Here is a 15136-nt window from a genome sequence, read left to right on the forward strand (position 1 = left end):
GCTTGTGTTGTTAGCTTGTGTTACAGGTTCAGCAAAACTGAAGCATTGCATTTTTGGCTGTCTGCTTTCATATCTTGGCTTACAGTTTTTAAGGCTGAGACAAAACATGATCTAGCCTTGTATGACTGTCTTTCTTCTGTAGTTCAATGTCTTTTTACACTGTAAAAGAATAAATTTACGAAAGTGGTGCAGAGTTAAGTAAGATACTGATGTCTGTACAGTCCCTGAAGATCCTTACTTGCTTGCAAAGTCATGTAAAACTTAATTATCATTATCATTCGTGTAGGAATTATAGAGAAGTAGTGTTTCATTGAAGAAAAAAAATCACAACAGCCACATAAATGTAAGATATAGTGACACCATGAGTTAAAGAACAAATGTTACCAAATAGCATTGATTAATAAATTGCCAATGAAATTGACATTAATGAGACATTAACCCTTTCTGCAGTAGATGGTTGGATTCAATCAGTGATTGAGAAGCAGTTCTTTAAGTGTTACAGAGTGTGGAAGTCAAACTTAGAAAGCCAATGAACTTGTAGTGAGGTTCTAAAGCATGGTTAGAGATTTTTGTTAAATCTGCTCCATTCCCTGCTCATTGCAAAATGAAATGATTCATTACTGTTTGCTGACTCTCTTCATCTCTGACCCATTCCCATAACCCTGTTTTCCCATTTCAGGAGTTTTATGAACACACAAAAACCCTGTGGCAGGATGAAGGTGTGAAAGCCTGCTACGAGAGATCCAACGAGTACCAGCTGATTGACTGTGCCCAGTAGTGAGTATTGCTGGGGCTGGGGCGGGTTTGGTGTCCTGCTGTGGCCCTGACCCCTGGAAAAGGGGTGTGAGGTGCATAATGAATTCTTGGTAATCACAAGAGAGGTGCACAAACTGGTGTTCAGTTAGACAATATCTACATTGAAATGCCTACATCAATATCTGCATCTACAGGTGCTTTCAAAAGGTTTTAATAGGGCCACTTAGTGAGGAATCAGTTTTATTGTCTGCAAGGCCAAATTTCCTGCCTCTCCACCTGGCCTATCCTCTCCAGAAGTCAGCTTCAGGTGCTGCACAGTTGCAGTAAGTTGGAGAGGATGTTGGTGGGAAATAATCCTGTTTGTCACTTTGGTTTCTATTGCAGTTTATTTACCTGGAAACAAAGAGATGGGAGTGACAGTCCTGGGGAGCAGCCTGTGATCAGTCACCAGAGTTCTGCTTGTGTGCCTTCATGCACATATCTGAGAAAGAGTCATTCTCTTCTGGTATTTATACTGCTGGGATAATTAGTGTTGTCTTGAGAGTCTGCTGCATGTTTGCAGTTATTTGTCACATCCAGCAAGATACTGTGGCTCAGGATTGTTTATGGCAAGGTGCTCGAGTTAATTGTGACCATTCCTGGAACTCTTGTTTGTGCATACTCAAGGATTGCACGACTTAAATTTGAAATATTAACAGTTAAAACTGTTCTTTGTTTGTTTATATTCTCTCTGCTTCTTTTGGAGAAGGTGAAATAAGGTTTAATGGTCAAGAAAATGAAGGTTTCTTGTTTCACACGGTGATGGCAACTGCAGTTTGTCTAATACTGAATCTCTTAAAGAACATCTGATGAAATAAAATCTGTAAGGTTCTTCTTTTGTTTGTTTGTTTAGGAAGACTTAAAGGTAAATCAACAATTAGCTCTGTTTGAAAGAGACAAGAGAGATAATTTTACTGTGCCTTGCACAGCTCCAGGTTTGCAGGAGCCTCTTTGAAGTTTTGCCATTGTTTCCAGAGTGAATTTGTTTGATGTGTAACGATGTCTTTTGCATTAGGTGACTAATGTTTGATCATTTGGCATGGAGCTTTTTGCAAGTTCACTTGCTACAAAATAAAAAAGTACAAAGATTTTCATTTTCAGACAAGCACCCAGTAACTTTAGTGTTTCTAGTGTAAAGCTGATAGAAGTGAGGTAGAGCTGGGTTGTTTCTGGTCGCTGTTTGTTAACAGCTTCTGTGCTGGGAAGGAGGAAATTGTTCAGCACTAAGAGGGTTTTGTGTTGCCCTTTTTCTGCCCTGAATGAACAGAAGAAAACTGAAATTCTTATCATCCCTGGACATTGACTTTTCCATGGATCAGCAGGGGAGATGGCCCTCATGATGGCTTTACCATCCTGCTCCATCTAGTGGAACACTTCATTCTACATCATGGGCTGTTGAGCCAGAAATAAACTTTGAACATTGCTGACAAATTAGATTTGTTTTTCTCTTAAAGAAAATAAAATAAAAATTGCTGTCTCCTTCTAAAAATATTTAATAATTCTAACATTTATTCAATAGGATAGTTATATATATGACACTATAGTCTTACAGAAGGAAATTTTTAATTGTTAATTTTGACAGTTCTTGTCCTTTCTTGCCTTTTTGACCATGCAGTGGTGGTGTTTTTAATAACAGAATATGCATAGTAGGAGTTTTTTAATGGCAAAATGTTGAGTCTCTGGTTGTGTTGGCTGAGAAAAAACAGCTTTAGCAAAGGCTGTACCATCCTGGCTTCCCATTTCCCTGCAGGTGTGATTTTTGGAGGTGTGGAGCTGGGAGGGCAGGCCAGTAACCTCATCTGCTGGAGAGCCCTTCTGCTGTCCTGCACCCTCAAGCTCACTGGCTAAATGAAAATGTCACTTTGGAGGAGCCCTGCTCATTCTGAAAGAGTAGCTGCCTCTGCTCATCATGAGCTTTACTGTACTTCCTGCCCAGCCATATTTTACAGTCTTGAGAGGCAGAGAAAGGAAAGAAAGCTTGTTTCCCTTTTCTTAACTGGCCTCACTAAGAAATCAGTTTCTATTCTGCATTTAGAACAACATGGGCTGTGACATTGTCACCAGTTTGTATTTCAGCAGTGAGGAGGGAGCTTTATGTGTGAGGAGAGCAAATTTCATTGCTCTTGCAGGGATGTACACAGAGTGTTTGTGTGAAGCTGCCATGTGATCCTGCTCTTGGCTAATAATAAGCAGAATAACACAGCAGTGTCTGGAATACAGAAAATCCCAAATGGTGTTACATTATTTACCATCCTTCATGTGTCTTCCCTGGAGGCACAGGGTCACATTTTATTTAGAATATATTATTATTAAAAATCTAGGAGCCATTCCCACTGTGATGTGCCAAAGCCTGTTTGTTAAATCTGCCTTCTGTCAATTACAAACAGGATCTCTTTGAAGCACTGCTGTTGCCAATGCTTCTACCTCAGGTTTCATTTGAGCAGCTCTGCTTTAAAGCCTCACAAATACCCAGCAGAGCAGTCAGAGCCAGCAGGATCTGTCCCCTGGAATGTTCTGTTTGTGGCATGAGGACATGGAGGGTGCCCTCGCTGTCCTGGTCTTACCCAGAGCCTGCAGAAATGGCAGCGCAGGAGAGGAGCTCCTGCATCGGTGTCAGGAGCCTTTGGGCCAACTATTCAGCAGCTTAGGAGCAAAGCCTGGGTACTACAGGAGCCTCCTGGTACTTTTCTAGAGTAGCTCATATCAGCCTGAATATGCCCAGAGCTCCCTGGATTTTTGCTTTAGCCTTGGCCACTCATTTCATTTCGTGCCTCATGTTAGGCCGCGCTCTCCTTGCGAATCCCCTCGCCGGCGCTTCCTGGCCGTGCCTGGGGTGGCAGAGGAAGCCCAGAGCAGGCAGAGAGTGCAGCCCTGTCGGAGCTGCCATGGCAGGAAGGGCTGGGAGCAGCACCAGGAGCCTTCTCACGCGATTTCCTGCCTCCCTCCTGCCTCCCGCTCCTCTCCGCGCTGCCATTTCGGGCCACAGCAGCTCTGGAGGTGCACGCTCACGTTTCTGGAGCTCCAGCACCAGCACAGCCTCTCTGATACCTTGAAACTGTGCCAGGCTCCTCCAGAAGGGTTTTATGAGGAGTATTTTTAAAGATGTTTGTTTTTAAAATACTTATCAAAGAAAGGCAGGGAGTGCAGCTATTAGCCAACTGCTGTGCAGGGCTGCTGAAGGATCAGCACGTGTGGACGCACAGGCTTTTTAATTTCTGATGTTGGGAATTCTTTATATTTTTATTAAGATTTATGGTGTGTTTTATTTCTGGATTTGCGGACTTGCAGAGAGCAGTTAAGAGCCCCAATCTGTGCACTTAATGATTTTCTTCCATGTTGATTTCTCTTCGTGACAAAGTTCCTTTCATGGAACATGTAGTAAAGTGTGTTTGCTCAAAGTCTCACCTTTTTAAACAGTGCCTGATTTATCAGGGGTACTATTGTTACTCTAATTTCTTATCCATATTATTTATAACTTTTTTTTTCTCTTTTACTTTCTTTACATTCCATGTGATTTTGACAGAGAGGTTTCTCTTGTCTCCAGCTCCTCTGAGTGCTCACATTCAGCAGGACAGGAGTTTCCCTGGCCCCTATTCCTGGCATACACGAGCTTCTTACAGACAGTGACAATGACATTGTTAAACATTCCCATGAGGAAGAATAATATTCATGTCCCCTTTCACTGGAATAAAACTGGCACAGCCTACTGCTGTGTGAATTCCTTGGCAAGGCAAAGAGTAGACCCAGATCATCTAACTCCTAATTTTTGGTCTTGATTACAAAATCCACATTATTCTATTCCAGAGTGCTTAGAGATAACTGAATTAGGGTCTTTTCTCTGCTCATCTTCAGCTTGAGGGAATAGAAGATCATGTTTTAAACAAGGTTAAATTTCAATTAAAGAAATACAGCCCAGGCGATGCATTTTCTGCAGTCCAGTCGGGTATTAGGTGTTTGATGGGGAGCACAGTAACTCCTGTCTTTGCATGACTTCAGTGAAGTCACTACCAACAACACAAGTCAAATATATAATAGCTGAAATATCCCAACTCCTCCACGTGTGTGCCCTCTCTTGCTGACTGTCAGTGGTAGGGATGTGCCTGCTGGCAAGTGCTCTGAAAACCAGATTACCTAAATTTAGCCAATAAATGGATTATGAATTCAGCACATGTTCCCACTCTTGTCACAGCTAATCATAAATTCATAATTTCAAGCTACATTCAACCCCAGATAAACTCCTCTGTCTTTAAAATAAATTACAACCCAGTATAAAGCAAGATAAACCAAAAGGTGACATGGAATAGGTTGCTTGAGTGTTAGGAATTAGGTACTGCAATAAGGAAGATACAGAGTTGATGGGCCATAATGGCAGAAAGACCTTTACAACACCAAAATGAGAATAATTGCAGAAGTCATACCACAGCCTTTTGAGGTCTGTGTGATGCCCACTGCATCATCCTGAGTTATTGCCAAGGGGTTTAACTCAAACAGTTAAATCTGATTTCTGCCTCCAGTTTTACTTCCAGCCCCCTGGATTCATTGCCTCCATTCATCTGCTGCTTTTCTTTCTCCTCTGTTCCACACATCTGTGAATGTGCCAGTTCCTTTCTGGCCTTTGGCTGCAGATGCAGCTTCCTTTCCCTGCCTGGCTGGAAATACTGAGGGTTTGCCTTCAGCTGGAGGCAGGGCAGACCTGCTTGTAGAGCACGAAAAAGCTGGGTTGGAACTTCTTCCCCACTTTCCTGACAGAGTTCTGTGTCCAAATACTCAGACTTTGCCTTTTAGTTTAAATGCATCACTTGCTAATGCCTGCAAGGGTTAAGGATAAGCTCTGGTGTTCATGGATGCCTGATTCAGTGGAAATGGATGTTTTATATTTGCTTTCACGTGTGAATGGATTTGCTCTCACAACAGCTGTTTCTTTGTTTCACACAAAATTCACATGCACAACATTTGTTCAGGTTAGGCTTGCACTGGATCAAGAGTATTTTGCAAAGTTTGGCATGAATGTTAGCATTTAATTTTAATAAAATTCGTCTTTAAAATAGGAATTTTTTCTGAGATCAGAAGCAGATACCCACATGATTTGGTCAGTGGATTGCTGTGTTCCTGTAACTGAGGAGTTTAATTTTGAATATTGGAGGAACATCAGGAGAGTGTAATGAAGGCAGGGTTAGATACCAAACTTACTGACATTTTAGTTCTCTGGAGGAGAATGCTGGAGTGGAGTCCAGGGTGTAGTTTGCTCAGGATGTATCTCCATAAATATTTTACTTTATTAGCCAGCTTTGAAACCAAAGTTGTTATTACCAAAGAATGTAAATGTCTAAGTAAGTACTGCTGCATAAACCTAAGTGATGCATCTTCAGAAGATAATTCTGTACTAAAAGTATTTGGCTACAGTCCAGAATTCTGCAGACAAAGTTCTTTAGCCAAATGTCTTGATGGGTGGCCTATACCCATAATGTTAATTAACAAAGTTAAAAATAATTCAGTAAGAGAAGAACGGATTCCTTGTTACTAGTGGTGAAAATGGCAGACTCTGTTGTTTGGTGAGAGTATTATACTTGCATCACCAAGTGATTTTAAACATACAGATAAATGTGACAAGGTATGCCTAATCCCAGGGATTTCTATTTCCGAAAGAGAATGTAATCTTGAATTTTTTTTTAAATAAATGTCAGGTGCATATTTTTGTAATTGTTTTCAGGTCTGTTTGGCTCAGTAGTGTCTGGACTTCTAAATCAACATAGTTCTGATACCTGTTCAGGCTTCTGCTCTGTTTTTTGTGGTTCTGTTCTCTGCAAACCTACAAATGCAAATGCAGCGGATTTTTTTTTTTTTTGTGGGTGATGGGAAAGGGTTGCAATGCAATGTAGCAGGAGATGGAATATAAGCCAAAGCCTTTGGTTAATTAAACTCTCACTAATTTCTGCATTTTAATAGCAACAGGTTCCTCATTCCTTCCCCCACTGTATTTTTCCATCCTTGAAAGTTTTTGTTGTGGCATGCGAGTGAATGTAGTAGAAATGTATGAAAAAACATATTTTGTCCACTGAGGCTTTTGGAGGGGATGTTGTGAATATGCTGAAAGCTCCAGATCCTTGGGTTTGGCTTTGCTGTACATGGATCTTGCAATGATATTCGTTGGGGTTTTTTGTATTTTTAATCATATTTTCACCAGGCAGAGAAAATGCTTTTTTTCTGGTAAGGAAAGTGCAGCAAATTCACTCTAAAAGTAACAGTTTACTGCAGGTGAAACTTCTGTAACTGCATTGCTCAAATGTTTTGAGAGAATTAGAATGAGTGAAATAGTAGATTGTTGTGTACACAGTAATCCTTCAGTCCTCTGCTTTTTGTGCAGACAGGTAGTGGTCAGTCTGAACTGGGAATTGAATGAATGTCAAAAATAAATTGGGAATGAATGAATGTCAAAAATGAATTGGTCAGAATGAGTTAGGATGAGAAGTTAAATGAGAGGGGGAATTTCAACTGTAAATTCTGTAAGTTTGTCATGCACCCTGGGTGTACTAGACTTCTGTATTCTTAAATTTTAACCATTAATACAAAAAATATGCTCAGTTTTACCATAAAATTCCCATAAGCTTTTTATAAAGCAGAGCAAATGACATCTTGACTTGTGAGTATTGGACTTAATGAAATAGCAGCATTGGATTGCTGTGGCTGTCAAATGGTGAGAATCAATCCAAGCAACTCTTACAACTCACAGTAGTTCTGAGAATGAATTTTCACTCCCCATCCAGGCTCTTGCAAGGTCCTTTTGTGCAAACACAGAAAGCCCCAAACGAGGTTAGTTTTGAGCTGTGATTCAAAAAACAAACAATTCAGTGTGAGACAGAAACAAGCAGGATAAAAGCCTTCCACAGGGGCTGAGCCGCCTTTCCTGGGAATCCCTCCTGCCAGCAGGAAGATCTGCAGGCACAAAATACAGGGCAAGCTATAAATAAACCCTTGAGGAAACAAGGAGGAGCGTGGCATTGGTTGCATCACTTTGGCCTGGCCCGTGTGAGGCTGGAGCATCGCTCCGGGGTGGGTTCTGGGCTTGGGGAGCTGCTGTGGGATGGTGCAGGGCTGGGGGCTGGCAGGGCACCCCCTCCTCTGGCGGCTGCTGCTGTGGAAGGCACAGAAAATGCAGCTGCAGCAGGACAGGGCTGCAGGAATGATGTGCATCCTGATAGCCACGCTCCTGAAGCAGGTGGGACCAGGATTTTTAGGATTTTGCAGTTCATTCACCTGGGTGGGTTGGGTGAGTGGGTGCTGGAGCTTTTTGCCTGACTTGGGAGCTGCTGTTTGTGGTGCTCCCCGTGAGCAGACACAGCTTTTGGAGCACAGAGGGTTTATGAGAGCTCTTGTGGCTCAGCTGCATTGCTGCAGAAAGGGAACATCTCAAGATTACAAGATGACAATTAGGAGAATACTTTTATCAAACGTAAGACCTAAAATGCTAATGTAAAACCTCATTAAAATTGCTTTTAAAAAGAAAGTAAAAACAACCATGTTCGAAAAGATGGAAGGCAACAGAGAATTCCTGATCCAAGGATGGAATGAGGCCAGTACATTTGCTGGTACAGTGTGAAAGCAGTGAAAGTTCGATTCCCAATTATTCCCTGGGCTGAAACTCTGCAGATCCATCACTGCCAGTCCTGGGGAGAGGCAGCACTGGATGCTGCTCATTGCACATTCTCCCTTTCATTTTCCTCTTCTGTGAACTCCACTGTTGGGTGATATGCCAAAGCCTTTCCTTCACTGGGGACTTGAGTTTAAATTTCTTTTGTCTGGGTGCTTGCCTGCAATCACAGGTATTGCTGAAGTTACTGTTTTTAGAGATCCCTGACAAAGATGTCTGGAGGACATTTGGTATAAATTTACCAGCAGGCTCAAAAGTTTATTGAGACCATGTGCTTGCATGCAGAGAACATGGTCATAAAATCCTGACTTCAGGAGGGGCAGGCTGGAAATTAAAAAGTAGATTAGGCTCATAGTAGGTGAAGAAGTTGTCAAATTGAAGCTGAGTTTAAGTAACTTTAAATGCAGTATTTTTAGTGTGTGACTAAGTTCTAAATAAGCTAATTTTACATGTGATTAAGAGTAATTTCATAGCAGGATGTCATTGATAGGTTTTGTGATTTTTAACTGATTACTCTGTAGTATATTATACATTGATTTTGTAGCTGAAACATGTTAAAATAAGTTGTTGTAGTTAAATATAAATCTCTGTTAACTATATTTGTATTGTGGTGCACTAATTAAGTCTCTGAGAAGGGTATGCACCAATAAAGCTAAATTGTAATGTGTTCATTGTGGAAGTGAGGGGTTTGGATGATAATTTACACTTGCGATGTGTTGGCTGCCCAGTAAATTTTCACTGAGTGCCTTGGGTGCTCTGCAAGGTTCCCCTTCCCCCAGAGGGCTCATGTGAACTGCAGCCCCAGGAAAAGCTGGCAAAGGATTATTTTTAGGAAGCCTCCTGCAGCTGGGGGAGAGAAGGAGCCAGCCCAGGTCGGATGGCCAGGTCTGCTGTGGGGTCTTGGCTGGAGATTTGTGTTTTTGGAAAAAAAAGGTCCTTCTGAACCCTAAGTGATTTTTATAAATGAAAACAGGAATATACATACCAAATCCCCACAACTGTTAAACTGCCTTGTTTGTTTGTTCATTGCCAGTGTTGGTAATACTTGCAGATTTTCTGAGGACCCCACTGCCCACCACTTCTGCTGTTAAGCTATCTAAGAGGGACTTTAATTACACATTTATGATGTTACAAGATCAGGAGCTGTGTGAAGGGACTGTGAAGCTTTGTGTCTGGCAAGAAAATTTTCTTACACAGCTTCATAAAGTGTGGCTGTTCTCTGGATATTCTTTCATCAAGCTGAGCCTCCTGATTGTTTATTTTGGTGTTTTCTTTAGCTCTCCCTAACATCCCTGTGTGTGCCATGAGGAGCAACAGAGTTTGCAGTTAAGGTGTGCAGACTCCTTTTGTTCCCTGGCTTGGAATGGCTTCTTGTTTATTGTGGAGAATTCCTTGTTCCCCTCTGTCCCAGGGTGGGACACTGCTTTAGGATACACACAGTTTGTTACCCCAGACAGAGCTTGGCTGAAACAGTTTGTAAACTGATGCTTTGATACAGCTCTTCTTCAAGAGGATTATTACAGCTCACATCTGCAAAAACCCTTGGGTGATTTTGGATTGTGTGAAGCTTCAAGTAAAGTCATATGAATGAAGGATGATCAATCTTTCATGGTCCCAATGCCAAGAAGTATTGTGATGTCATCAAGAGTCTTGATCAAGGTCTTGTCATCAAGATTCTTGATCTTGAATCTCACCATGGAGTGGTTTGGTGGAAGGGGTGAGAGGACAGGTTTAGAAATCTCCTGTTTTACCATGATAAAGTCCCCAAATGGGCATTCCTGACTGTGGGATCTTACCATGTCTCATTAAACTGCAGATATTAGTAAATTATCAGTGTATTTTCAATGCTAACTCTAATTCTCTACCTCTGTTGTTCAAAATTTTTTTCAAAAATAAGATGTGTGGTGTGTATGAAGTGTGGAATAGCCTTGTGTGAGGTTACAAGTACAACAGACTCATTAGTGGCACAGTGGAACAGTTACCAAGGGAAACACTAATTAAAATGGCCAGTTTTTTTAAAAAGCTTTTTGGAGAAGAACATGTCAGACTATAACTTGCTTTATTGTGATGAATGTGGCTGTTTCAGTAAATTTGAACATAGCAGAATTCCTGTGTGCTCTCTCAGAGCTCTTTGCTAGGTGGGATCCTTGGCCCTTCTCCATTGCTGCTGGAGCTCTCTCCCATGCAGCTCTGTCCCCAGAGCTGAGCTGCTCTGTGAAGCAGCAGTGTGTTACCATCCAGGGGTGAGTGGCGTCATCCCCAGCTCCCTCCAGAACATCCCTGCTCCATTTCCCTCCTCAGGCATGCTGTGAATTGAGCTCAGGTAGCAAAAACAGCACGAGGCAGGACTGGACAGGTCAAAGCAGAGCTGCTTTCATTAGACTAAAAAAAAAAACCCAACCAAACCCCAAGCCTGGCCCTCAACCAACTTTTAGGATCAGAAAGGTGTTGAGCCACTTCCCAGTTTCAATCTGATTGGAGCCGAGCCTTGCAGACGCTTGGGAAGCTGGAGCTCCACTGCTGCTTAATTGCTTCTTGTTTTGAAGGATAATTAGGAACTTTACTTAAAAATAGTAACTTTAGTGTTCAGTCCATTAAATTTGTCACCAAGATAATTTTGTTAGACTCCCAACTGTTTTCTTATTGGAGTTGTGAACTAAAAATAGGTGGGATTTCTGCTGTTGTGTGCAGAGGCTGGTACCTCCATTTCAGCTGTAACTTTCCCTAATGATGTGAAATGTGTTTGTTTCCCTCAAGAGCTTTCTTTCAGAAGGTCCTGCTAATTATGCCAAAATTGTGCACTGTGGTTTTCTGATAAAATCACGTGGCACTGAAGAATATGAAACTGATTTCCCTCAAGACAAGTCTTACAAATGGAAGGTTGATGCCGCACCCAGTGCATTTTTCTTTTTCACCAGTCTGCAAGAGATGTTTGTAGTAGTTGAACAAATACCTTTTAAAAACAAACAAACACTAATGAACACAGGTTTGTTACTATTATTATGAGGGGTGTGATTTACTTTCTCAGTTCAGTTCTCACGAGCAGTCCCTTTGTTGTGCATAATTGAAATCACAATGTAGATTGTGAGATAATGTGACAATTACCGTGTTTGTATTGTGTGAAACACGGTGTTTTTTTTGAAACAAACCTCTGTAATTACCAGAATCTGTACAAGCACATGCTGCTTTTATACATACATGGTTTACAGGGTGAATCAGGTTGTAATATCCATGTTTAAACAACGGGGTTTTTTTAAGTTCTGAACTGTTTCACATTTATTCCTGACGTGCACACCACAAGGCATCATAATGCAGAAAGGTGAAACAGATTTTTCTCTGCAGAGTTAGGTGTGTCTCTGTAAATGTACGGCAGTTTCCCTGCATGCTTTCTTAGAAACCAGTAATCACTGGATCAGACAGAAGGGGTCTGGTTGGAAGGGACCACTGAGGCCACTTGGTCCCACCTCTGCTCAAGCAGGGTCCCCTCAAGCACCTTCCTCAGGGTTGTGCCCAGACAGCTTTTAAAAAGTTGCATTTTTTGACTGTGATGTTAGTCAAAGATTTTTTTTTCCCCCCTTGGGATACCTTTTGACTGTAACTCCACTGAATATATGCAGTTTGTGCTGATAAAAATGAATGTAGGTAACAGGAGGAAGTTGTGCTGCAGAACAGTGTGGGGCTTGTGGGGTTTTTTAAAGGCTTGATGTTTGGAGCCACAAGCAAGAAAGTCAGTGACCCAAATGTAAATTATATAGGCCTTAAGGTTTTTTTTTCTTCCCTACTCTGTTATCTTTAAGCAAAGAAACTGAAAATCATAAGATGTGTTAGTAAAACAGGTCTCTCCAATGGAAGTGAGCTCATTCAAAGGAGGGAACTTTTCTTCCTTAATTAAAATGAGGGATATGCTTATCTGCAGAAGTACTCCAGTGGTGTTCCCTCAAAGCCTGTATTTAGATGCAGTGTGTAATTCTGGTACGGTTTATTAGCATCTCAGATCTTTTTTAATGTTCTCATCTGCTTGTTGGCAGTGTGTTCTCTGGGCTTCCTGTGCGTGTGCGTTCCTCCCGAGCAGCAAAGTGCAGTTCCACGGGCTGGAGCTGAACGTGGGTGGGATGGCGTGAGGGAAAAGCGCTGCTTGGAAAGCTCTGCACCTGCCACTGCTTTTGAGCATCCCCATCCAGGCAGGGCACAGTGTGTGCAAGATGCTGCAAAAATCTCTTAGGCAGCAAAATGCAGAAGAAAAGCAGGAGTGGCTATATTTAGTAGTCGCATATTATTAACTTGTGTGTAATGTACCAGTTGCTGTGCTCAGACACCCCTTTTTTGTGGTGAATTAATAATTTGCTGCTGAGGACAGGAAGTGGAGTTAAAGTGCTGTTGTGTGATAAAAGCTGTGTTTCACATATGGTTATGGTGTTTATAGACTGTGTATGGATAAATAAGCACCTGATACGGGGTAGGTAATGTAGGAACACACCTCCCTTTCACAGAACCTGTGAGTGTTCTCTGCAGACTTTCTCCTGGCCCATCTGATCTGGGTCTCTCCCACCTTGAAGCCTTTGCTGCTGTTGTCAGTGTGAGCCACGATCCGGAAGCTCTAATTATAGTCATGCAGAACAAATGGAAATCCTGGAATTGTCTCCAGCACTCTGGAATCACACAGTTGCCAGTTGCAGGTATCAGAGCAATAGGTGAGCCAGCCCAGGATTGTTCCCCTGGAGCTGCCTCCTGCCTCCACTTCCCAGCACAGCTTTGGATTACACATTTATTTCCAGATCTGTGGGCTGTGACTGATGGCCACTAAGTTTTAGAAATGTATTTGAACCTAGACTGCAATCTGAAGGGTGCTGTACATAATTTAGTGCTTCTTTAGACATTCTAAGAGGCTTGCTGGGTTTGTCTTTTTGCAAAATAACAGGCTTGGATATTGGGCAGCCAGAAGCCCCAGCTGGGACTTAACAAATGTTGATGTGGGAATATTTGGGGAAGAGAAATACCATTTTAGACCCCTTCTTGTCTTTCCCACAGCAGCAATTATACCCATGGCTTTTAGTGTCTTTTTTAGTTCAGTTCTTCTCCTGAGACTCTTTAAATGCTTCTTTCATGTAGAAGAGGAAATTTGTAGTCTGTTAATGAGTAATTTAGGTTTAGGTTTTCATCCATTTGAGATGCAAACATGAGACACTGCCCTCTGCAGACAGAGAGATGGTGAAGATGTGCTTGTCTTCTACTGGAGTCGTGGCTTTTTAGTCATCCAGTGGATTTTGGACATTTTTTGGAACTTCAGTGGATACCTTGGTCTCTTCAGGTTGGCTTTTCCTTCCCCTTGGATTCCCTGCTGCCTGGCTGTCATTGAGTGCAGGGAATGGGGTGTCCACCCACTGGTGGTGCAAAAATGAGTTGTAATTCATAGCTGTGTGATACTTTCTTTTCAGTGTAATAAACAAAAAAAAAAAAAAAAAACATAAACCAGTATCAGTGGAATTTCAGCATTAATGCCCACTGAGATGAAGTTCTTCCCCACCTCCTGGTGTTTGTTCCATGCTCCTTGCACAGGTAGAGCTCACTGCACATTTGGCACTTGCTTCATGACCCCAGTGGGTAGAATCTTTCTTTCTTTTGTTGTACTCCTTGCCCCCATCCCCAGAGGAAAGGTGGGGCTGGAGTTAAGGTTTCCAGAGAATGTGGCAGGAATTGAAATTGAGCAGTTTTGTCCAGGGTAGCTCAGCTCAGAGGCTCTCTCCAGCCTCAGCTGAAGGGTGGTTTGTGGTCAGGGCTGTGGCACAGCCTGGGAGCACAGAGAGCTGTGTGAGAGAGGGATGGGGCTGGGGAGGAGATTCCCTGCCCAGGCTGTGCCAGTGCTTGGCCTCTGTAAAGGCTGCCAGCAGGGAGGCCAGTGAGGATGCTGAAGGGTGGTGGTGTGTCTGTGTCACCCCTGGTACCTCCTGAATCTTAATTCACAGTTCATTCTTCTAAGGTTCCAACTGAAGATAGAACTGTGCCTTCTGCTGCTGAGGGGCTTTTGCGATTGTAATGCTGAAATAGTTATGTTCTGTGAATAATACATTTAGGAATTGTTTAAGTGATTACAACACTTTTATATAGTAATAAATAGAGTCAATGAAGCTCGTTCAAAAGAACTAATTCCACCCAAAGCAGCTGAACGACTTCCTCATTTTAACATTGCAAAACAAGCCAGTAAGAGAATTAGGGATTTAAGAGTTGTCCCAAAATTCCCCATCCCTCACTCACACCCCTCACTCCAGTCCTGTCTTGATTCCACATTTTGCACCCCTCACTCCCCTCTGTGAGCCAGGGACTGCCGTGGAAAACCTCCCTGGGACTCTGGCTGAGAGAGGAAACAGGAGGAGGTTGTGCCTTGTCAGGGATTTTACTTTTCCTGTGCACACTTCATTCTAAATTCTCTGTGACTCCAGCACTAAAAGCACACAGCTTAGAAAAGTCTGCATGAAAAAACACATTTTGCAAATGTTAGAATATGTTTTGTAAATACAAAGTCTGTCCTACTGTGTTTTACAGTCATTTGAATGACTAGAGCTTTTTGTACTATTTTAAGGTCTTTTATAGCCAGCTGTGTCTTTTCAGAGGTGAGATTTAAAGTTCATATTTTTGTAATGATTTAAATTCTGCTTCAGAGTGAGTTGAGTCAAGTTAGGTCAGTGGGGAAGAGGG

At 42.1% G+C, this 15136-nt stretch overlaps 1 protein-coding gene across 2 annotated transcripts in view; it reads left to right on the forward strand.

Annotated features, from left to right (window-relative positions):
- Nucleotides 1-15136, forward strand: part of GNAS (GNAS complex locus) — a 127788-nt gene that overhangs the window by 93625 nt on the left and 19027 nt on the right. For both annotated transcript variants that reach the window (XM_054274401.1, XM_054274402.1), the window contains exon 5: nucleotides 680-777. In XM_054274401.1, coding sequence (XP_054130376.1) covers nucleotides 680-777 — 98 coding nt within the window. The remainder of the gene's footprint in view (nucleotides 1-679; nucleotides 778-15136) is intronic.

The sequence above is a fragment of the Melozone crissalis genome, unplaced genomic scaffold (genome assembly GCF_028551555.1).
Source record: "Melozone crissalis strain CALT ecotype California unplaced genomic scaffold, PUWL_Pcris_2 ptg000017l_1, whole genome shotgun sequence".
Lineage (NCBI taxonomy): Eukaryota > Metazoa > Chordata > Aves > Passeriformes > Passerellidae > Melozone > Melozone crissalis.